The sequence below is a fragment of the Fusarium oxysporum genome, chromosome I (genome assembly GCF_013085055.1).
Source record: "Fusarium oxysporum Fo47 chromosome I, complete sequence".
Classification (NCBI taxonomy): Eukaryota; Fungi; Ascomycota; class Sordariomycetes; order Hypocreales; family Nectriaceae; genus Fusarium; species Fusarium oxysporum.
This window is the reverse complement of record NC_072840.1, coordinates 4533288-4554369: the sequence shown is the minus strand read 5'-3', so window position 1 is coordinate 4554369 and position 21082 is coordinate 4533288. Positions and strand designations below refer to the sequence as shown.

Genomic DNA, 21082 nt, shown 5'->3' with positions numbered 1-21082 from the left:
TAGGATGGGGAAAGGCCTCTGATGTCGCCATCCTCAACATGAGTTCTCATAGGCTGATTACAGTCTTATGAAGGTGGATCTCCGGGGAGTCTGTAGCAGTGGCTTCTGCCGCCCGATGGCCCGATCACGACATCGCGAGGGTAAGTTGCGGGCAATTACTACATCACATAGGTAGGTTCCTGGAGCGAATCATGTAGACGTATAGAAAGATGGTATAAAATTTTATCGCCCAGTTCGTGGGGAGGTCGCAATTGGCGTCAGAAATCACTATTATTAGGTAGGTTCAGGTCGATTGGCACTCTGCCTAGTATCTACATAGACTGCCATACTCACCCTCCACCCATTAAATACTTTTTTTTTTCTTCTCCCTTTCTTCACTGTCTAATACCTATCTCAACATATCTTGTTTGCACAATGGCTACGTAAGTCAAAAACAAACCACTCATCTCGTATACTGCCTGCCCTCGCTGTGCCTATCTGGCTTCTAAACCTTCTCTCCAAGTCTCTAAATCATTACCCCGCCATCCATCGCTATACATCCCACTTCAACACCAGAGGCATCGCTAACTAATGACGCGCTTCACAGCAACATCACCTGGCACCCTTCCTTATCGCGCAAGGAGCGCAACGAGACCCGTGGCCAGCGCGGTCTCACCATCTGGCTGACTGGTCTCTCTGCTTCTGGCAAGTCCACTGTCGCCACTGCGCTTGAGCAGCATCTCCTTCACCTCGGCGTCGCTGCCTACCGTCTCGACGGCGACAATGTCCGCTTCGGACTGAACAAGGACCTTGGCTTCTCCGAGGCTGACCGAAACGAGAACATTCGCCGCATCTCCGAAGTCGCCAAGCTCTTCGCCGACTCTTCGACCATCGCCATTACCTCTTTTATCTCTCCCTACCGAGCGGATCGCAAGGTCGCCCGTGATCTGCACGAGCAGGCCACACAGGGTGGCGATGAGCCAATCCCCTTCGTCGAAGTCTACGTTGATGTGCCCCTCGAAGTTGCCGAGCAGCGTGATCCCAAGGGTCTTTACAAGAAGGCTCGCGCTGGTGAGATCAAGGATTTCACCGGCATTTCTGCTCCGTACGAGGAGCCTGAGAACGCTGAGATCACTATCAAGACTCACGAGAACTCAGTTGAGGAGTGTGTTGCTCAGATTGTTCAGTGGCTCAATGAGAAGGGTTATCTCAACAAGAAATAGGCACAAGATTCATGATTGTTTCGCAGTTAAAAGAGATAGATCGGATATTACTGCCATGCGACACCGGCCGTCGTCACTCATGGGCATAATGACAGGGTAGAATATAGGCGTTTCTTGCATGCAGGCGACTTGTTCTATCGTTCTTCTTTCTCGGCTTGTCTTCCTTCCCCCAACCTTCCAGCCGCGCCAATCGCTAAGGAAACTCGATCTCGTAGTATACGTATGCCGTGTATTCGTGTCCCTCGCCAGTCTGAAACCCAGCGGCTGCCATCTCCGAGCTCAGCGCAGCGTCGTCCTTGGTAATCTTGCCTCGCTTGTCCCGTCCAAAGGCATTGCCGCCAAGGAACGAGTAGTTTGAGTCCAGAGCAGCCTTGACCTTGGGCGCCAGCTTGGATGTAGTCTGAGAATTTGATCAGTGATGTGAATTGGGACGCATTCGATAGACTCACCTTAACTAGGACCGATACGTAATCTAGAGGCAGACCATAGCGAAGAACTGCCTCAACAAAAACCCGTAATGTCATAACATGTATCCAGATCATGACACTTTCGCTCCATCCCGTGCGTCCCATACGCAGAGCCTCGCCACAAACCTTGCGCTCCTCATTGGTGACTCGATCGAGCTCCCTTTGCTCTTCTTGTCGACCGCCTTCAACGTACTTGTACTGACGGGGCGTCCACTTCTGTTCTCGGCACTTGGCGAGGAATTCGGCGCTGTGTTTCTTAAATGTCGCCACAGCAAAGAGAACAAACTCGTCGTCCTTGGCCACCTCGATAGCCGAGCGAGGCACAACCATGGGCGATATTGTCTCATACTCCTTAATGAAATCCTTCTTTGCATTGCCAGGAACAACAATGAGATGTGTCTCAATGTACTCAGAATCCTGCACAAGAAGTTTCGGGTCGACAATGGGGGTCAAGGACTTGGTAGAAAGGTTGCCGCTGATTGAGATTGTCAATGATCTGAGGATGGTATTTTGATCAGCGGCAAATACTCACGTTTGGCGGCGCTGTAGAGCCGCAAGGTTTGTCTTGACAGAGTTATACTGATTAAACTTTGTCTTAACGTCGGTATCAACGTTGGCTAGTTCCTGAGGACATGTTAGTTGGAGCTTAGGACTGAGGTTGGTGGATGAACGCGCCTTTTGCAAAGTGCTAATTAGCTCTGCAAGGGACTTGTCGGCTCGATATCGGATTTTGTTCCAGCTGAAAGTGCTCACGTACTGATCAGTGGGTTCTGATGTGAGTGATTAGCGACTATCCGGCCTCAAAACAAGTGTACGCGACTGACTATCGTTGACCATCTTATACTGGGCGATACGATCTTCGTCACCCTCGAGCACATTCTTCAGAGAGTCGGCGACCTTGGATACAACAGCCTGGCATGACGCCTCGAGCTTGGTAAGCTCATCTGCCTGTTGCACCAGGGCATCCAGAGTGCCGATCTTGAAATCGGGGATGTTGAAAGGCAGAACGGACCCATTGTCGGAGGAGATGGTCCCGCGCAGTGATGATATGGCATCATCACGATCGCTCGAGTCAAAAACGCCCTGGGGCAAAGATAGGAATGCGTATTTCGTCGACATTATAGCAAGCTCGAGCTACAAGATATTCGATGGATGAATTATGTCGAGAATATCTACAAGATAGGCTGTCGGTTTGATGAATGTGACGCCAGCGAAGAACTCGGGCAGCTCCACACGGTGAAAGCTATGGCTTTAATCGCGAGTCAAGCTCACAGGTTCATCGGAAAACGGCTCTCCGTTGAAGTCTTGCTGATGAAACAGATAGAACGAGGGCGAGGGCGAGGGCGAGGGCGAGGTTGGGTCGTATCGCTTTACGTTGCGTTTATAGGGCGGGACAGTGTTGCTGGAGTTGCTAGCACTACACTAGCTAATACAAGGCAGTGGGAGCTTCCATGAATATCTTAGGTAGGCAAGGTGAGTAGCAGTTGCCTTTGGGATCAGGGGGCAGTTGTGGATCTGTGGCTAGTGAGTTAGGTATGACGACTGCTTGTGGCTGCCCACCTCGATAGTCTCATACGGCGCTCGAAGGTACGTCCCTGGCATAGAGTAACCAGTTAATATATCGCATCATTTATATATATATATAAGACCCGAAGGTCGCCATCAACACCACCCAGCGCGTATCGTACTAAAGAGTACCTAGGTCTAGTTCAAGACGAGAAGACAAATGTGGTCGCGAATTATTGAGTGCAGCTGCCGCCGCATCTGATGTTCATGGGGTCCCCACTACTGGACGACCTTTGATCACGGGGCTGCAGACTACAAGTACAGCGCAGACCAGGGCAAGTGAATCCAGTCACTAACACAGAATTCGAGCTGCGACAGCACCACAAACCTCGATATAAGAACCATTGACTTGCGCATCGTCGAAGTCGCATGAGCCCGGCGCAAATGACTTTTACCCGAAAAGGTCGCTGTGAGATCGCTATTGAGGTCAATAGCGTATTATGACCCAGCCTCATCCCGACGTCATGACCTCAGAAGTACGTACGTGTTGTTCGAAACAATTCGTCGAATGCAGTAGATACATAGGCTCACAGGCAATGCACAGCGCCTCAACACGCCATTGTGCTCGATTCTACTATCCTCACTCCCGACACTGCTCATGCCCTAGGCCCAAGCCCCGGTGCCTCGTCCGCTACAGCGTCGACAGGCGCCGTGACACCTGGACAAAGAGCCACCAGGTCGGATTGGCAAGTAGGCAATGCCTTGTTTGATCTCCAGATGAATCCATTCCATGCTCCGGATCATGGAACAACTGTTTCGTCTAGCCCTGGTCCACCGCAAGAGGACAAAGTGCCGGCCGCCAGCCTTAACCCATATCGCGATGGTCGTATCAGGACCGCAGTGCCAAGCAAGCTTAAGGGCAGGACGAACATGAAGCAAGGTAACTTCAGTGTTATGCATATGCACCTCCAGAAGCCGCAGGTAACGGAGCGCGACCTTGCGGCCAAGCGTACAAGTGAAAGAACTGCTGCTGCTGCCAAACTTGCAAGTGCTCAAGGGTATCGCTATCCAAGGAGACCGCGGCCACCACACACAGCGGCTGCTCGCACTCCTTCACAATCTCTCTCAAATCTCCCTTCAGTAATTGCAGACATTTACGGGCCAGTTGCTCAGCCTCCACCCCTCAGGACTGTTATGCCATATGAAGAGCAGCGAGCAGAGACGGGATCTGCACAAGCCAGCACAGGGCTTGAAGAGAATCCATTGATGGAAGCAGGCAATGTGGAAAATATTGAAACAGAAATTCTAGCAGAATCAACTAAAGGAGAGGTCGCACTCGGGGTCAACCATGAACAACAGGACAGTCCATTTATAGATGCGAACTCGACACAGGACGTCAGCATGAACCCGTCGAACGAATTTGTCACACCAGCAGATCCCACACAGGAGACTAACAGAGAGCCGCCTGCCATTACGAAGCTCTTGGCAACAACTCTTCCACCGGAAGAGGTCAGAGCAGAGCAATATCGACTTCTTGAACTCCTACGAAAGCTGCACCCAACTACAGTCGTAGAAACGCTTTGCAGTGCCCTTTACCACTTCGGCGGTGCCACTCGGCGGCTCCCGTCTCCTGACGGGGGGTCCTCTGAAAGTGGCTCGAAGAAAAGCTCGGGCGATCTCTTTATTTCGTGGATTTCGGAAATTTTCCCTCCAAATTTTGCTGAAAACAGCACTACGAAAAGGCCATTGAAACCCTCAACAGGGAGACCACGAGGTAGGCCAAAAGGGAGTACGAAAAAGCTAGTACACGCAGATTTACATCTTAAGCGTACTGCCTTCGTTCCCCTGGCTATGAGGCCCGATGAAACGAATGGTACGCAGCCTTCGACATTTGTCAAATGCTCGGGTGCACCACCAGACTCTGTTGCAAATAATCCAGGCTCAGATATGCCTCTACCACGTGCTTCTAACAACCAAAGCCCGAGTAAGCTACTTCCCCGTGTTAGGAAGGGTCAAATTTCTATAGCTGCCGCTCCCTCAATTATGCCGAGATTGATAAATGTTTCAGGGGAAGCCCGAAGAAGCACCTCAGGTCCATCGATTACCCCCGCCGAATTAACTAGCACATCTGCACTGGTCGTGCCAAATTCTTCGGTTACAACGTTAAAACGCACGAAGAGTACAGGAAGGCCTCGTGGTCGGCCTAAGGGATCAAAGAACAAGCCCAGGCTACTGCCTGCTAAGCCTGCTTCTTCCTCATTTAACTCATCAGACTCTCATCTTAGGGAGTCAAGGCCTCAATCTCATGAGCCAACCACGAGGGAAAACACGTATAACTCCCTAATATCCACGCCTGATTCAAGCTACGTGACCGAGACAGCCAGTGCTCTTCGAAACACCTTTTCTTTCCCAGTATTGCCCGATCCTGCTGAAGAAGCGGCCAGCACAATGCAAGGTGGCGCAACTGGCTCGCCTGGTTGCACGCAGGTGAACAAAGCACGAACAGCCGGTGGCAGTTCCGTTATCATACAGGAACTTCAGGGGCCACCCAACCACCACCAGGACGCTGTCCTAGTTTCTTCAAAGAAGAGAAAGAATTCACAACAAGGTCCCTGTACCAACACTCGAGTGATCGATACCCCCCAAACATCCCCCAGGACCGCGCGATTAGCCACCAATCATCCTCACGAGAAACAAGTCAAGCGTCTTTGTGTGTCTCAGGAGACAAATCCAAGAAACCTTGGCACTAGCGAAAGATATTCGCAATCAGCCGATGCAGAGGCTATAGCTTTTCGTTCAGGTGCCACTACCAGACACACATCGTCTATATCAGGCATATTCGCCTCCGGGGTACAGGCAATTGGGCTTGGAGATAGTTTGAGCCAGCAAGTGCCACAAAGCCCATCTCATTTGTACCAGCAGGATCAAGGGCTCAAGCAATTTGATGAGTCTTACCAGACCCAAGCAGATCAAGGCGTCCAACTTCAACGCAAGCATCAACCTCGGCATCATTCACCACAGGATTTGAGATCCGAACAGTCGATCCGACCGACGAGTCTATCTTCTCCAACGAATACTCAGCCACATAGCCGGGACCTCGGGGCTCCGGAGGATGTTCTCCGAGAAGTGACCGTATTGGGTTTGTACCAGCGGCAGCAACGACAGCAACGACAGTTGTCGAATCAATTAGGTCATTCCGCTGCAGGCCCATTTTCCCAGACAGCACGCTCAAGCCCTCCTCGGCGAGCTCAAAGGCTTGACAGCCGACCCCTGGTTCCTCAATACGGGCAACAAGGTCTCCGTCATTCAACTGGGACAACACCCTTACCAAACATGGACCATTCTGAGTCGCATCACCACTTAGAAGAGTCAGCACCAATCGCAAGTATGGACAAAACACCTCCCAAGCCTTGTAAAACTGCATCAGCGCCTGTAGCAGACATGTCTTAAGCTCCCAGCTTTAATAGACAGAGCTACGCCCGAACGGACTATCACAGCAACTCTGGCACAGCGAAGCAACTCAGAAGCGATCCATGCTTTGACAATACACTGGCCGAAATTCACATTCGTAGTCGAGTATTTTACACCATGAAGAGAGAGCGAGAATATCAGAAGATATCAAGGAGCAGAGGTGGGTGGTCCAAATCGGCTGATTCCATGTGATCGGACCTTTTCTGCTCTTGGGCTGCAGGACGGCTCAAGTATTCACGTCCTACAAATCATGACAGGGACACCGGAATGTTTGCACAAGACGGCGAAGGTAACGTGAGTATCACTCGTGTGGATACTAAGCAAAGAAAACATGTGTCTTTAAGTAGCAGAGAGGCATCATTAGAGGAAAGGCTGGGTTTCCGGCTTGGCTAAGTCACTGTGTGTGTGTTCATGGATTGTATATCACTTATAGGCAAGATCACACGGAAAGCCAAACCCGAACTAAACAGACTGGTGGTCTATTGCTCAGATCATCATATCCTTTCAGTTTTAGTAGATTTAAGAATAAGCTTCCCGCCTCCTATCAAAGTAGAGGCTTCTTGGGATAATAAATATACTGCTATCCGAATGAATAAAGAGCCACGCCAACTTGACCCTATGAGGCTAGTGCAAACATTGGATGGGAACGTCCTTTTCACTATTCAGGGAAACAAGAGCCTTTTGAGGGTTTGAGACACTCGGCTTCGATCTTAAGTTGAGAAGAAAGTGGTGAAATAGAAATGAAAATATAATGTCGTATAGACAGTCGGTATCAATATGTATAGCCAGTGTTCCCATCCAGTACCACCTTCGGCAACGCAGTAGCCCTTTTCTCCGCAACCGATAAAAACGCCGTTTAAATGCTCAAGAACCCGTTCTTTGACACATGCATGTACCCAGGTAAAACGACAAGTAGAAGTAATGGTATAACTTCTCAACACGCTCGCCAACAGCAACATAACAAACGAAGAATGCCTAAGATATAGTGAAACTGGTGCCGTTTAATCCGCATCGTCATCAGTGACACCGACGGGAGGCCGCACAGAATCGGGAATGCTGCGGCCGTACCACCATTCGTCCTCTTCTACAAGTCCATCTTCACTGATCAAATCCAGCATGACCTGTTGGTTGCGTTTGATATCCTGTGGACGCTCGACAACCCGACGCTGAAGGATCAGGGCCTCAGCTGTTGTAAGCCATATTTGTTGCAGTACGGGAAGGTCGCTGAGTAATGCCTGAGCCTGTTGCGAAGTAAGAGGTGACATGGGAGCCCCAGCAGATAAACTCGTGTTGAAGACAAGATTGGCTTCCCAATCCATGTTCCCATCTATTGAGCCAGAACTCCGGACCTTGTTCAATGCAGTACCAGACGATCGAGCTTCACTAGTGGACTTTTTGCGTCCGAAAAGACCTCGTTTCGGTTTCGACGTTGACTGTTCAGTAGGTGGCGCCTCTTTCGTGAGAGCATTAAACCATGTGTCAACAGCACCACGCCTGCTGTTGTATCCCTTGATTTCCCAAAGCCTTTCCACTTGTCGCAGTCCACCAATGCACAAAATGGCAACATGCATGTCGTCGGACGGTTTCTCCCGAATATAGCCACGAAGTGATCGCTCGACTCTACCAACATATGTCGGTGGTCGGAGTCTCCGACAGAACGATGATATTACAAGGGGAAAGACTTCGTGAACCCTTAATAAGGTTTGGTCGTCGTACATACTCATGATTTCGGCTTCAATCGGGTTCAAAGTATAAGGTTCCCGTCTCAATCCTTTTCCTCCGTTCTCAGCCATACGCTTTAGGTACAATTTCCGGTACGTCTCGAAGAAGTGGAATATGGTAAATAGAAGAGGTATTAGGCGTCGCCGCATGCGCTCGTTCTGGGGGTGCAAATGCAAGTCGTTGAGCTTCAGTTTGGCGAAGAAAGATATCTTTTGTAATCCATTCACACATTAGAAAGGCGAGCTTGGCAGCGACGTGTAATCGATGCCATATCCCGCATAGATGTTGGAAGTTGATCTCGCTCGGGTCTGTGATGGGGTAGAGGCGGGAGGCGTAAACGGGAATATGATGTTCGAGATGATATCGAGCGATAGTATTTTCGTTGAAAGTGACGAGAGTATGCCACGATTTGGAGGCAAGTCGGAGGTTCAGGACGTCGGTTAGTGGGAGGGCAGAAATGATTTGAATCTGTAATTCGTTGGGAAGTCCTAGGAAAAGCTGATCGAAGCTAGCACTATCTCACAGGTCAGTAAAGTGAAAGGATTAATATTCAGCCAAAAGAGCATTACCTTTTTTGCGGCGTCTCAACAGAAACTCGAGGCGCATGACCAGACGCGACACTCGATTTAGAGTGGAGGATCGAGACCTTTGAGCGAAGACCGAAAAACCTTGACTTATCACGCTTCTGGTCAAGGGGCCTTAGAGGTTCAACATCGGCGGTTTTCGTTTCTCGTAGAGGAAGAATAAATCTCGAAGGCGACGAGGTGGAAGCATCAAGATTATCTCGAGTCGGAGGAGGTTGACGCTGATGTTGGTGTGCATTGAGCTGGCTTAACTTTTCGAAGTAACGCTCAGAAGCAAATTCGGTGATATGTGGCGGATCCATAGCCATCGTCCGCGCTTGATGATGAGCCATGATGACGGGCGTCGAAGAGAAAACGAGCGACGTTCGACGCTATCGACGAGAGGGCGCAAGGGCCGCAGCGTGTTAGAAAGGACGGTGTCGCCTTTGCTGAGCAGGCCTAAATGGCTACAGACGTCCGTCTCTATTGCGCACTGAATGAGAATATACTCGACATGGCGAGAGGAAGAGCGATTTGGCGAGACGGAGCGATCGGGAACGCCGAAAACTACGGACCGGAGATCCGGAGGCACAGGTAAATCGAGTTCGAGGGCTAGACGTCAAAGGAAAAGGCTGGTAATAAGAAAGACGAAGGGGAAGCAGTCGATCGATATCGTGAAAGGCGAGTTTGTGGTGTTTCGTGTTGGTTCGGACAGAATGAACTGCGCGGGATAAACGGGAAAGTGGGAAGGGTAATGGTACAAGGAAAGAGCGAGAGAGCGTAGTGATGACTAGCTGGGCTGTAGAAGGAAGGGGACTTCCAGGTACAAGGATACTTGGGTACGTACGGTACAAATCCGGGGGAGAATGGAACGACGTGGAGGGGGTGTGAGGTGGAGCGTTTTTTTTTCCTTCGCAGCAAGAGGTGTGAAGTTAAATGGGTCGCGACTCCACAGACGGGACGATAATGATTCTCTGCAGAGACAGGTGCTATCTTGAATTGGGACGAACGGCAAGAGCGAACCACTGCATATGATAGGTACCTACTGAATGAAAATCAAGATTTACTGGCCGAAGGCCTAGTGGTTCGTGTTGAGGGCTGCACTATATTATCCCATGTCGAGGCGATTGTTCAAAAAGAAAAGCTGGGTTGGGTGTGAATGTCCCAACTATCTGGATACTTCCCGTTCTGGGTATTACCTGGGTAGGTAGATTTGGGAAGGTTTAGATGATTGACTGATAAGGTACATCCCATATCGCCAAGTGTAAGTGCACCGATCGGCTGGGCTGATATGAAGAGAATGAGCCAAAATAGAATAGAATTGAAGATCTTGTCGCCCGTAAAGACAACTATAAAACGAAATGAAGGATTTGGCCAGCACCAAACCATCCCATTGAAAAGGTATTGACTGACGAGGGGGGAGAACGGACCGACCGTTTATTATGGTGGGGTGTTCTTTGATTGACTGCCCATCAGTTTAGGTCAATACAGCACATCACAGTGACAATTGGGACATCTAGCGCACCTCATGGCCGCCCAAGGTGCCGAAAAGGCAAGCGTTTGGTTCGCCTCAAGCGGCGTTTGGCCGGTCAAACTGTGGAGAGGACACTCCATGGCAGCTGTGGGGGGACATTGGGGCCCCTTTTTTAACATAACGCGTGGGTGTACTCCAGTCTGGAGAAACCGCGTGAGCGAATCTCCCCGGTGCTTTGGACTTCCTGGAGAGGAAATCTGGGCAGCAGAGAAGAAAAGCCCCAGACCCAGAATGACGATGGAGCCCGTGGAAACCTCTCCACTGCCTTGCGCAAATCTCCCCACAACCTAAACAACAGCAGTTTCCATTAGCATTAGCATTCCTCTGGCCCTGAATTGCCTGTGGTCCTCAGGTACTTTTAGTGACCAGCTGACGTTGGTGATGCATCTGCCCTCCACTGCAACGCTCCAGAAAAACGCCGGTGCACAGCAGTGTACAGTTATTGCACGGTACGCGCGAGGTGCTTCCACGAGCGCCTATCCTCACTTTTACGAGTGACGCACAGTGTGAGATTGCTTTCTTGATCCCCCATGATCGTCAATGAAATTCCCGACTCGGCCCAATTGGCCGGCCCTACTCTATCTTCCCATCCGTTCCATGCCATGCAGCGTCTGGGACATGTGCCTCCTGTGTGGTGGATTGCGGTTCAGATGCGTTGCGTATATGGCTTTCCCGTTGATTGTTCCCGAAGCTCTATCAAAACAACGTTACAGCGCCTGTTTTGGCTGTTTTTGAGTTTTAACTAAAAGCTATTCGCAATCCCATTAACTGGCCAGCCGCACGGGAAATGCCTTATTACTTGGCCTAACAGATACGTTGGGAAACAGAGATGGCAGCTTAGAAAATGACCCCTGGTGAGATTTTTCTCCTCCTGCCATGGATCTCTCTCTTTTTTTCTTTTTGAGGCTTGGGCTGGAGCGTTCTCATTTAAGTGCCTAGGTTTGTCTTGGCCCTTGGCTTACCTGGTATCTAGGTACCTTGAAACTGGCTTTTCTCCGGGTCTTCACCGGATCCGCCACCCGTTGATATCTCGGTCTATTCTTCAGGGATTGCATTTAGCCGGCCAAGATAGACTGGGCCTTTGCAGACTTTAGGCAGACTTTTTCTGAACGGGTGTACCCTCTTGTTTTTTATTCTTCCTGGTCTTATGTTTACATAGTATTATCTTCATTAACATTCGGTCGAATGATCAAGCAATGAGACAGCCCGGGTCGGAGCGAATTGGATGGCATCCGTATAGCCTACTTATCCAAGTGCCGGCCGAGTCCTTCACCGAATGGAGGTCCGATAACTAAAACTTTCAGATGGACAGTCGGAACCTTCAATGAGCTGGATAAGATACCAAATATCCTGAATACGCTACACAGTGGTAACGACAATGATCGATAGGTTTTCCATAGTGTGATGCTTGAGTTATCTTCAAAGCTCATACAAACTTCATATTTTGCTAATGCACCCGAAACTGCCTTCCGCCGGCTTGTCATTAACAACTTTTTTGTATGAGATGCACCAAGTGAGGAAATAGCGTATCGAATATGTCAGACCCATAGATGTCGACTCACGAGACCTAGAATGATTTTACGATTTCATGGAGAACACCACCCGAAGGAACTACAGTTACCTTACCTCACCCCCAGAACGAGAGCAAACTATATCTGCCCCCGGAATTGCGTGGATCCATCTGTAACAGAGTCAAGCCGAGGACCCTCTCTCCGGCCGAGAGCTGCATACGGTAGTTAATAAAAGGCGAAGTGAGGTGAGTTCTATGGAAGAGCTCGAGGCCGAACGGGCGAGTGCTTTTGCCGTGCGAATCGCGTGGCCCGAGGGGTTCGCTTGATACAGGTGGCTCGACGCTCTCTTAGCATTGTCCATATACAAGCCTTCACAATAATGGATATACTGTACTTATCCGACTTGAAATGAAATATCCCAACATGTTGCAATGTAGTATATATGCATGTCTCGAGCAACTCTGGAGATTCTCAACTGTTTTTGAGCCAATTCCCGTTTAGATGCAACAAGACAGGTATGGCTATTGATGATGACGGAGCCAGTGGATGTGTGATTCATTTCTCCACGTCACAAGACTTCCGGTCCAGTCAGTTGAATGCCATTGAGCTATCGTTGTGAGTGAGCTTTTACGTGACAATACAACTCGTACGACCAACATTCATTATCATATATACCATATCAGTGATGTTATGAACACGGTTGATATCACTTACACAACGTCAAAATAGTAGATTTGAATCTCAGCAATCTCACGAGTAATGGAGAGTTAAATAATTGGGGTTGTCTGAATATGGTTGTGGATGCGAGGACCAGCTGAACGGACCTGAGACACCCAACCTATGTTGGGTTTGAGAGGGGGCGTGTTCCTATTAGTCGCGGCCTTACTGCGGTGGTTTTGGGAAGGACTGGCCCCATCCGTGACAAGCTCGATATCCAGTGTCTCGTTGACGCCGATCTTGAGAATCAACTGAGTTCTGGTTGGTTGGTGACTTGAAGAAAAGCAAGACATTGCTATGAGTACAGAGGATCAATACCTATGCTAGTAGTGTGTCTCGGGGTAGAGTTATTATAGCTAGAGACTACGGCAGGTCGTGGAATAGATAGAGACGTCGATAGAAGAGCCTTGTTTTTGGGACGATACCGCATTGGCATGAGATCCTGTAACGTTTCCTCTACTCGATTGACATCTCAGTAAACTTCTCTTGTAATGAACCTTTGCGTTGACTCGAGAGATTTTTGTTTAAAAAAATAAAAAAAAGAGAGAGAGAGAGAAAAAAATAGATAAATATTTAAATGCAAGGTACGCAATGCGCACAAGTAACTTAGAGCCAAGGGATACTAACTTGGGATCACCGATCTCATACTTACAAAGGCACTTGGTTATACTAGTATGTCTGGTAGAGAACAGCAGCACATGTTAAAGGCTTGATTCTCAGGCTGTACAGTAGATGCTGTTATTATTGACGACATATGTTCGTGACTCTAAATCACTCTGGTCTCAATTCAGTCACGCAATCGGCCGATAAGAAATGGCTTTCGTCCCGATAATACCGATAAACTCCAGCCCAGCCTAGCAAGTACCTAGTCAAAGCACGGCCAGGGATACCTAGACAAGGGACCAGGCCCGGACAGTCAGCACTGCCTCAGTCAGCACATGTTAATGTACTAACCTACTATGATACTCGATAGCCTGTTGTAGATGATACCTTAAGTTGGGAGACGAAAATGAAATACCGATTTTGGTTTGAGGCTGGGTAAAAGCCAATCTGTGTTTTTTTTTTTTTTTTTTTTTTTTTTTCTACTCCCGCCAGCTCTTAGACGCTAGGAACCCTTCTTAGATGGTCAAGTGATGAGGGAACTCTCTGCTACCTTGCCTTGCCTTACCTAGCACCCTAACTGGTAAGGTTACTGATGAGTTAAGGTGCGGTACCTACCTACCCAAGGTATGGATGGATGCGCTTCTCTATGTGTTCTATCTTGCTTCCATTTCCAATAAACAGGTTCTTATCGAGTACTTCACCAGAATGATTGGATCGTCTATCCTTGTCTCTGAAACAGCTTCCCCTTCCGTGCAATCCGCCGCCGTTACTGCGCTGTAGATATGACCACTACCTAAATGTTGAATGGAGGTAGGTAGACGCGTCCACAGCATTTCCCCAAGGCCATTCCGTCCCATCCCGCGTTCAGTCCACTTCTTTTCCCCCTCAAACTTCTCCTCTCTAATAATGTAATAAACGCTCAAAAACTAGAAGCTGACAACCATGTCATGTCGTGTTCCATCTCATCTCGTGTTCAACCCAATGTTCCGTCTTCTGTCAACGTCCTGAAACTGGCAACTCCCCCGCCACTACCTACCGCCACCGCCGTCTCCTCCCCTCTGACTCGTCGCCTACCCTCACCAGAGACGTTCAGAGTCAACTCATTTTGACATAGCTCCCGACACAGTTCCGGCTGCATTGCGGAATGTGTCCGGTGCCTCCTTCCCGTACCTCACTAAACCAATATACCTAAATTCTCTGATACCTTATTCACCGAAATAACCTCGTCTCGGTCCGAGAAGGAGCGGGACCCTGAAAAAAACGCAAAGGCGCAAGTCGCCGAGAAGACAGCAATAACCCAGCCGAAGTCAGTTGCAGAGAGACAGAGCACATAGCGAGACTAGAACGAAGTCGAAACAAAGCCATCGGGCTAGTATCAAAAGTGCCCAGATTTCGACCCCTTCTCCGCCTTCTCAACCCCCATCTCCATCTCCATCCCCATACTCTACCGCTCGAATTCGGAGCCGCTGTTCAGCAGCGTTTATCCTGGAGCTTAATATCATTTCTTCTTTGTGGCCTTCTCGCTTTCCCCATAACGAGCAAGTCGCCCTAAGCCATGACGACTGACCCGTTTTCGGGCTCTTCTCGGCCTGGAATCCCATCTACATCTGCCGTTGTCGGTGAAGCCCCTATCGTCCCTTCTGTGGAGGCTCAGCACCTAGCCCGCTTCGAGTTCAGCGATGCTGGTACAAAGGTTCTGATGGTGGAGTGGTATCCCGATGCCGTTCGGGGCCCCGCTGCATCTGCCAATCGTCCTGCCGACACCTCCGGTGAACAATCCGTTTCGGCTGCCGATCGCATCTCCGCAACGGAGCCGGCTCCGGCTTCTGCCCCGGTGGACAGCATCAACAGAACATGTTGGCAAGTGTCGTGGCCGGGGAAATCTACTAACCTCCCTGCTGCTGATCTTGAGCCAGACTCTGGGGCAGGCACTGCTCCTGCGTCTTCATCTCGTCAACGTCGTCGCCGTGTATTCTTCCTGCTCCCCGCTGATGCCACGGTCCCCTCGACGATCACTATCACGCCACCTGGCTCACCCAGTCTGACCCTCAAACCGCTTCCGGCCATCTTTCCACCAGGCCTTGCCGCTGATCCAGGCAATCGGGGAGTCCTGCACACACTATGGGCTCGCCAACGCCTGGCAGCCATAGATCGGGAGGTAGCCGCCGAGCTTCGCAATAATGCTGAGGGAGTGGGTGTTGAGATGGCCCTCGCCGAGAGGCAATGGATTCTCGACACCTTCATCAACACGCCGCAACTTCCCAGTGACTCCATGCCTCGTCCTGTAGCCACTCGTTCACCTACGGGCCGTTTGGGGGACAAGCTCAAAGGTCTCAAGCTGGCCACATCACCTGCTGATCTAACACCGAGCACGACAGGTATTTGAAATCCATCGCTCCAGTCCCTGTGCATAAGCTGACTTCTCCCAAAAGCGAACACCTTCATGAGCCCCATTAGCCAATCTCATCCGTTTCAACCCAGAGGGCGTGATATTGCTGTGTCGTCCCATGAGGCCATGGCCAGCAACGCATCTACAGGTCCCATATCGCTTAATGCTGCACTACATGGCGACGTTACTACAGCTGCCTCAGCCCCTGTCAGACCTCTACGGCGAGATGACGACGACGATCTGTTTGCTCTGCCCATGAGTCCACGCAGCCCGGATATGAAGAAGAGTCCTTTCAGCGCGCTATGATGGTGAGATGCGAGCTTTTTTTTTTTTTTTTTTAACTACTCATGGCGCCATTAAGAGGATCAGCAAATTTGTACGGCTTTCAAAGTCAATAACATAGATACCCGTGTTGGATAAGCGAGCGTTGGTTATAAGTGGGAAGCATTCGACGGCATATCCGTCCCAGCTATATCGCATATAACAGTTTGTCGTGTTATAAATCGATGTCCGACCTCAAAGAGGACGAATCTGGGGTACGCGTCTACAGGGCCGAAGCAAATGTTCAGCGTATGATTCTGTGTCGTAACTCGTAAGCGCTGGTGATCTATACCAGGTAGGATCGGATACCTGAAAGTTCAAAAATACAGTGTCATGCATCAACGCCCATGCCGTATAAACGCCTAGAACTCTTCATCTCCATCCACCGACACGTCCCTCGTCCCATCTCTCTTTCCTCTCTTGCCTCAAATAGTACTGGACTTTAGCCTCTCTGTATTTACGCACCCAATCAGTAACCTCCCTCTCCGTCGCCGATACTCCTTCTCCTTCTCCGTCGAGGAAACTCTCCTCCATAGCCTCGCACACCGATGCCTGCTCCTGGACGCCCTGTCCCAGCTGCTGGTATAAAGCTGCTGGTGAAAAAGGCGCTAGCGCGTGATCCATGTCAGACTGCTTCTGGCGCCATTGTCGCTCGAGAGTGTGTGTTGAGAGAAGTTGTGCCTGTGTCGATGCGCGCTGATGGGATAGCCGAGCTTCCATGTCTGTGAGTTGGCCAGCTAGCTCGATGTTTTCGTTGAGCGCGGCGGATAGAGCTTGATGCGATACAAGCAGGGAAGGGTGAATGGATTCAGGAGAGTGCGTTAATGCGTTGAGGAGAGTCGGGTTTCCAAGCAGTTCAGCCAGGTCTTGTTTTCTTGCCACATAATTTAGAATTGCACTCTTGCGATTGGGGTATCACATACGACTTTTCCTGTAGAATCTTAGGGAGCCATTGGTCGCCTGGGTCGGGAATTGATGCTGGCGCGTGGTTTACAGTGTTGGGAGGGATGCGGCCTTCGGATGGTGGAGGCACGCCTGATGAGGTCGGTGTCGCAATGCGACTCGTCTCATGGCTGCCAGGCTTGGGAGGAAGAACAGGAGGAGTTGCGCCCTGCATATCAGCTGCGAGGCTTGTCATTGCAGTTGTCGCCCCGGTGCGCTCTTTGCTAAGGTATTGGGAAATAGTTAGGAGTAAATGCAATAAGGAGTTACCTTAGGTAAGATAGGTAAACTTCACGTTGAGTTGGAGTTGGAAGATGCAGGTCTGAAGTGGGGAGCTTCTTACAGATTGTGTCATAGGCCTAGCCCCCCACGTTTCGGGTATTATCAATCTCGGAATAATCAGTGCACGAAAGAAAGTGGAATATTGCAACATAAATACTTCGTCTTATCATCTAAGTTTTCTGTTCTCATTAACTCGATCAACTTATTGAGATCTAGAATGTTTCTTCATTGGCTCGGTTCCTCTTATGTACTGATTCCGACTCCCACCCTAATGTTTTACAAGTCATGCCCGGCTTCACCAAATGAAAATGATAGATCCATGGGTACTTATGGGAAGTCGACGCCCAGATAACGAAATAACAACTCGACAATCAGTCAACAGATACGAGTGGTGACAGAATGGAAGGAACTCTTTCATGGCTTGACAGACCACAGATCCCGGGACCAACCCATCTCTCGCAGCTTCTTGCTGCCAGTGCTCGCGGTTCTCTTTTCACCAGTGCTGATGGCCAATGCCTTGCTGCTGGCAGCAAAGACTTCCACCAGCTCCTTCATTCTTCCAGCTTCTAAGAATGCAACCGACAGATCTGAGTCGCGCTCTGCAATGATGGAAGCAAGCTCCATACACTCGAGGAGGTTGTCTCGAGACAAGCCAGTGCCAGCAAAATGCAGCGTGCCAACGTATGCTAGAACTGTTTCGGGGAGATAAGCCTGACGGAGATCTCGTAGTTCTTGATCACCTTCTAATTCGTGTGTCAGCACTGAGATATAGCCTGATGATAGGGGCTCACTTACCCTCGATGCCCACCAGGAGCCAGTTCTTGAGAAGAGGCTGCATGTTTTCTTTTGTGTTCTTGACTTCATCACCAATAGCATTCCAGAACTCTCGCTTCTTCTTCTGGTCCCTGTATCTCGTTAACATCATGGCCGTGCCTGCTCCAGCGTTTTCATTTTTTGCGTACTCATTTGTAAGCTCGGCTAACGACGCGACTGTCTCCAAGCTATCCAGGGCTCGCACCAGATTCTCTAGTTCGCGGAAATTTCGGGCATCTGAGAGTGCTTGTTGCGGTGTCACATCACGAATACCTCTCCGATCAAGTTGTCTAGCCCAAAACTCGGGAATGTCTTCGTATAACTCCATCTCATCGCCGCTTTCTTCCGTAGCTGCATGAAGTACCTCTGAAAATGGAACTCGCTTCATCAGCTGGCGAGCAGCGCTGAGGTGCATATTGCCTGTGGCGTTGTCAGTTTTTAACCGACTGCTTAAAGCAGAATAACTCACGCAAAAAGAATTTGTAGATCTTGGTCCCCATAGACAACACGTTGGGCCATGTTTCTTGCACCAGCACCAGCCACTCTAGTGATCGGATGAGGTTCTCATGTGCCTGATCAACGAATCTTTCATCATCACCAAAGAAATCGGGTCTCACAGGACGACCGCTGCGTGAAGTAGGTGGGCCAGGCTCAATGATACTAAATCCTTCCTTGGCAGGACATCCATGCTGCACCGGACCCAAATCATCGAACAGAAGCCATGCCTGAGTCTTGACAAACCCCAGTACGTCGATGCCAGCTTTCCGAATAAGTCTGAGTTGTAGTAAACGTCGGCTCGCCTCATTTTCGTGAATGAGGTTGTAGCTAAGCACCTCATATGACCGAGGGGGTTCCAAAATCGAACAGTAAAGAGGTATTAACTCATGAAACTCGGCAAGGCGAAGATAATTCGCGTACCCGGCAATGAGGTTCTGTTGGGAACGTCTCATTTCAGGAGGAGAAAAGGCAGGGGCGAGAGAATCGTCCTTCGAGTTCAGCTTATCCATGAGGTTGATGAGGAGATAGATATGTGCGACGATCCGTAGGCCGTAGTGCTGCGTAGACTGGAAGAACCTCTCCTTATTTACCTCAAGCTTACTAGGCTTTGATCTGTAGAGTGTTGACTCGTTTTGATTTGCGCCAGAAGAAATGATCAAGCCCTGCTGATAAAGATGTTGACCAATTTCCTTGGAAATTAATGATGCCTGCAACGCCTTATTGGGTTCGTTCGCTTCGTCTTTGATCTGAGGGTTGGCTTCCAGAGCTCGGATCAGACGCATGTCAACTGTTCTTGGCTCACCGTGAAATTGAACAGCGTCAAATGAAGGAAAGGATTGTGTGAGGTTTGAAGCAACGTCGGCTGGACATTGTCCAAGTATATAGTTGTCAAGCTGTGTGCGTAGCAATGCATTGTAGTTCGCGAAAAGAAAATCATCCCAGGTCAGGGCAACTTTCTCGACGCTCGGGATGTCTCCTGATAGGACACCATATACCGCACGCTCATAGTCATCACAGCCACCAGATCGAGACAAGCTGAAGCACATTCGTCGCCACAGAGCAAGTGATGCTGGTTTAGTATCGGTCACTTCCTGGCTGTCGTCGGCTGAAAGAAGTATCGCAGAGGTCGAAATAGCCCGCCACATTTCGGTTCGTTCTTGGCACCATTCACGGATAGTGTCCAAGCTTGATCCTCGGCGGAGGTGTTCCCAGCAACCCAACCAAATGGCACGCTCAAAATACTCATCTTGCGGTTCAAGTTTTCGTCCCTGACGAGTCGCAGCGTCTGGATCCAGCTGTGTCACCAGAGGTGAGCCATCTGAGGTGTGAAATGAGGTCGCAATAGCTGGTGACTGGCGATCCAGAAGATGAGGCCAGGCTGTTACGCTCTTCCGAAGCTTGATTGAGGAGCGAGTGTGAAGCCAGCCGTGAGCGATGATATCTCCACGGTCGGCGTTTTGCTGGAGTTCATGCGCAAGCTCGTCGATATCCGGTCCTGAAGAAGCATTGCTCTGAAGCCATTGTATGACTGCTTGTCGTTCGCGCGCTGATGAATCACTAGCGAGGAAACTCTTGAACAGGTCTCCTGAATCCACGGAGCTCTGCTCGGTTTTGGAAGCGCTCTGCCCGTTATCAGAACTAGCATATCTCAGTGGAAGGAGCCTGCGTAATAGATCCCATGTTTGCGCTTCCCTCTCGAGACGTTTGACAAGCTCTGCTGATGCAGGGTTGCTATTAGCAACATCGTCGTCTGCATCCATATCGACATCGTCTTGTCCATTGCGCATCATGCGCGGTCGAACCTGTGCTAGGCGTCGAAGGGCATTCTCGTAGTATTTTCTAGGTAGGTCTAAAATTCGTTCTCGTCGTTCTTCGTTTGAGAGGGGAGGGGAGAGACAATCGTCGAGCGCGTTGGCGAACTCTTCGACCTCGGGCCCGGCTTCATAAGATAGGAATTTCTCGGCCTCGACAGGTGCCATTTCAGTGACTCAGGTTGGTCTGTCTTGGGGATTGTCAAGTCGAACGTATGGTTTAGTACACAGCGCGAACGAGCAAGCAACCCTTTTCGGCAGGTTTCGGCCGACGGGTCAAACGTAGAGATCGATCAAGGCCGTAAACATGCCCAATATGGGGATGGGTATTTTGTCGCGTTTATCGCTTTTGTAAGTGTTAAGGAAGGATTATGCTAGTGAAGTTTGCTGAATATGCTTGTGCAGGTTGATACTTCAGGCAGGAGAATCAAAGAATCTGGACGAATTGTTTTGGTTGCTGCTGCACTGGCGCGCTGGTTGGAGCTAGCTAAGCGGTACGTACTATTCTTTCGTCAGTGTTTCTCATTGGATGATGAATCCATAACATAAGGTAAGTCTATTAGTAGGTAGACTAGGTAGGTAGTAACAGACACTACCTTTTGAGCAGGCTACAGACTTTTGCGCTAAAAAGAAAACAGCCGCGATTGCACGCGCGCGTATCGTACAGTACATTTAGAAGAGTACTCGCACTCGACACTGTTCTGGTTCAAGTACGTCTCCACCAAACAGC

The 21082-nt window shown here is 49.8% G+C and overlaps 6 protein-coding genes across 6 annotated transcripts; 3 read left to right on the top strand and 3 right to left on the bottom strand.

Moving 5' to 3' along the window:
• Window positions 1-414: 414 nt before the first annotated feature.
• On the top strand, window positions 415-1202 carry FOBCDRAFT_267753 (adenylyl-sulfate kinase; the record flags this gene model as incomplete). Its single annotated transcript, XM_031182901.2, has 2 exons — window positions 415-422; window positions 587-1202. The coding sequence occupies 2 exons, from the start codon at window positions 415-417 to the stop codon at window positions 1200-1202; spliced, it is 624 nt and encodes a 207-aa protein (XP_031043669.1).
• A 146-nt stretch (window positions 1203-1348) lies between these two features.
• Window positions 1349-2913, bottom strand: FOBCDRAFT_7241 (uncharacterized protein). Its single transcript, XM_059612254.1, has 5 exons — window positions 2494-2913; window positions 2345-2439; window positions 2202-2293; window positions 1652-2144; window positions 1349-1602 (listed from the first exon to the last, which is right to left on the bottom strand). The coding sequence occupies exons 1-5, from the start codon at window positions 2786-2788 to the stop codon at window positions 1396-1398; spliced, it is 1182 nt and encodes a 393-aa protein (XP_059463908.1). The 5' UTR covers window positions 2789-2913; the 3' UTR covers window positions 1349-1395.
• Window positions 2914-3699: 786 nt separating this feature from the next.
• On the top strand, window positions 3700-6841 carry FOBCDRAFT_284343 (uncharacterized protein; the record flags this gene model as incomplete). Its single annotated transcript, XM_031182896.3, has 2 exons — window positions 3700-3715; window positions 3780-6841. 2 exons carry the CDS (start codon window positions 3700-3702, stop codon window positions 6623-6625), a joined length of 2862 nt encoding a protein of 953 aa, XP_031043664.2. The 3' UTR covers window positions 6626-6841.
• An 806-nt stretch (window positions 6842-7647) lies between these two features.
• On the bottom strand, window positions 7648-9485 carry FOBCDRAFT_284335 (uncharacterized protein; the record flags this gene model as incomplete). Its single annotated transcript, XM_059611657.1, has 3 exons — window positions 8938-9485; window positions 8624-8882; window positions 7648-8526 (listed from the first exon to the last, which is right to left on the bottom strand). The coding sequence occupies exons 1-3, from the start codon at window positions 9282-9284 to the stop codon at window positions 7648-7650; spliced, it is 1485 nt and encodes a 494-aa protein (XP_059463907.1). The 5' UTR covers window positions 9285-9485.
• Window positions 9486-14503: 5018 nt separating this feature from the next.
• Window positions 14504-16026, top strand: FOBCDRAFT_7215 (uncharacterized protein). The gene is made up of 2 exons (XM_031182891.3): window positions 14504-15674; window positions 15729-16026. The coding sequence occupies exons 1-2, from the start codon at window positions 14852-14854 to the stop codon at window positions 15989-15991; spliced, it is 1086 nt and encodes a 361-aa protein (XP_031043659.2). The 5' UTR covers window positions 14504-14851; the 3' UTR covers window positions 15992-16026.
• A 175-nt stretch (window positions 16027-16201) lies between these two features.
• On the bottom strand, window positions 16202-20520 carry FOBCDRAFT_123721 (107-domain-containing protein; the record flags this gene model as incomplete). Its single annotated transcript, XM_059607772.1, has 6 exons — window positions 16202-16315; window positions 16472-16880; window positions 16930-17172; window positions 17661-17973; window positions 18026-18463; window positions 18513-20520. The coding sequence occupies 6 exons, from the start codon at window positions 20518-20520 to the stop codon at window positions 16202-16204; spliced, it is 3525 nt and encodes a 1174-aa protein (XP_059466612.1).
• Between the last annotated feature and the right edge of the window lie 562 nt (window positions 20521-21082).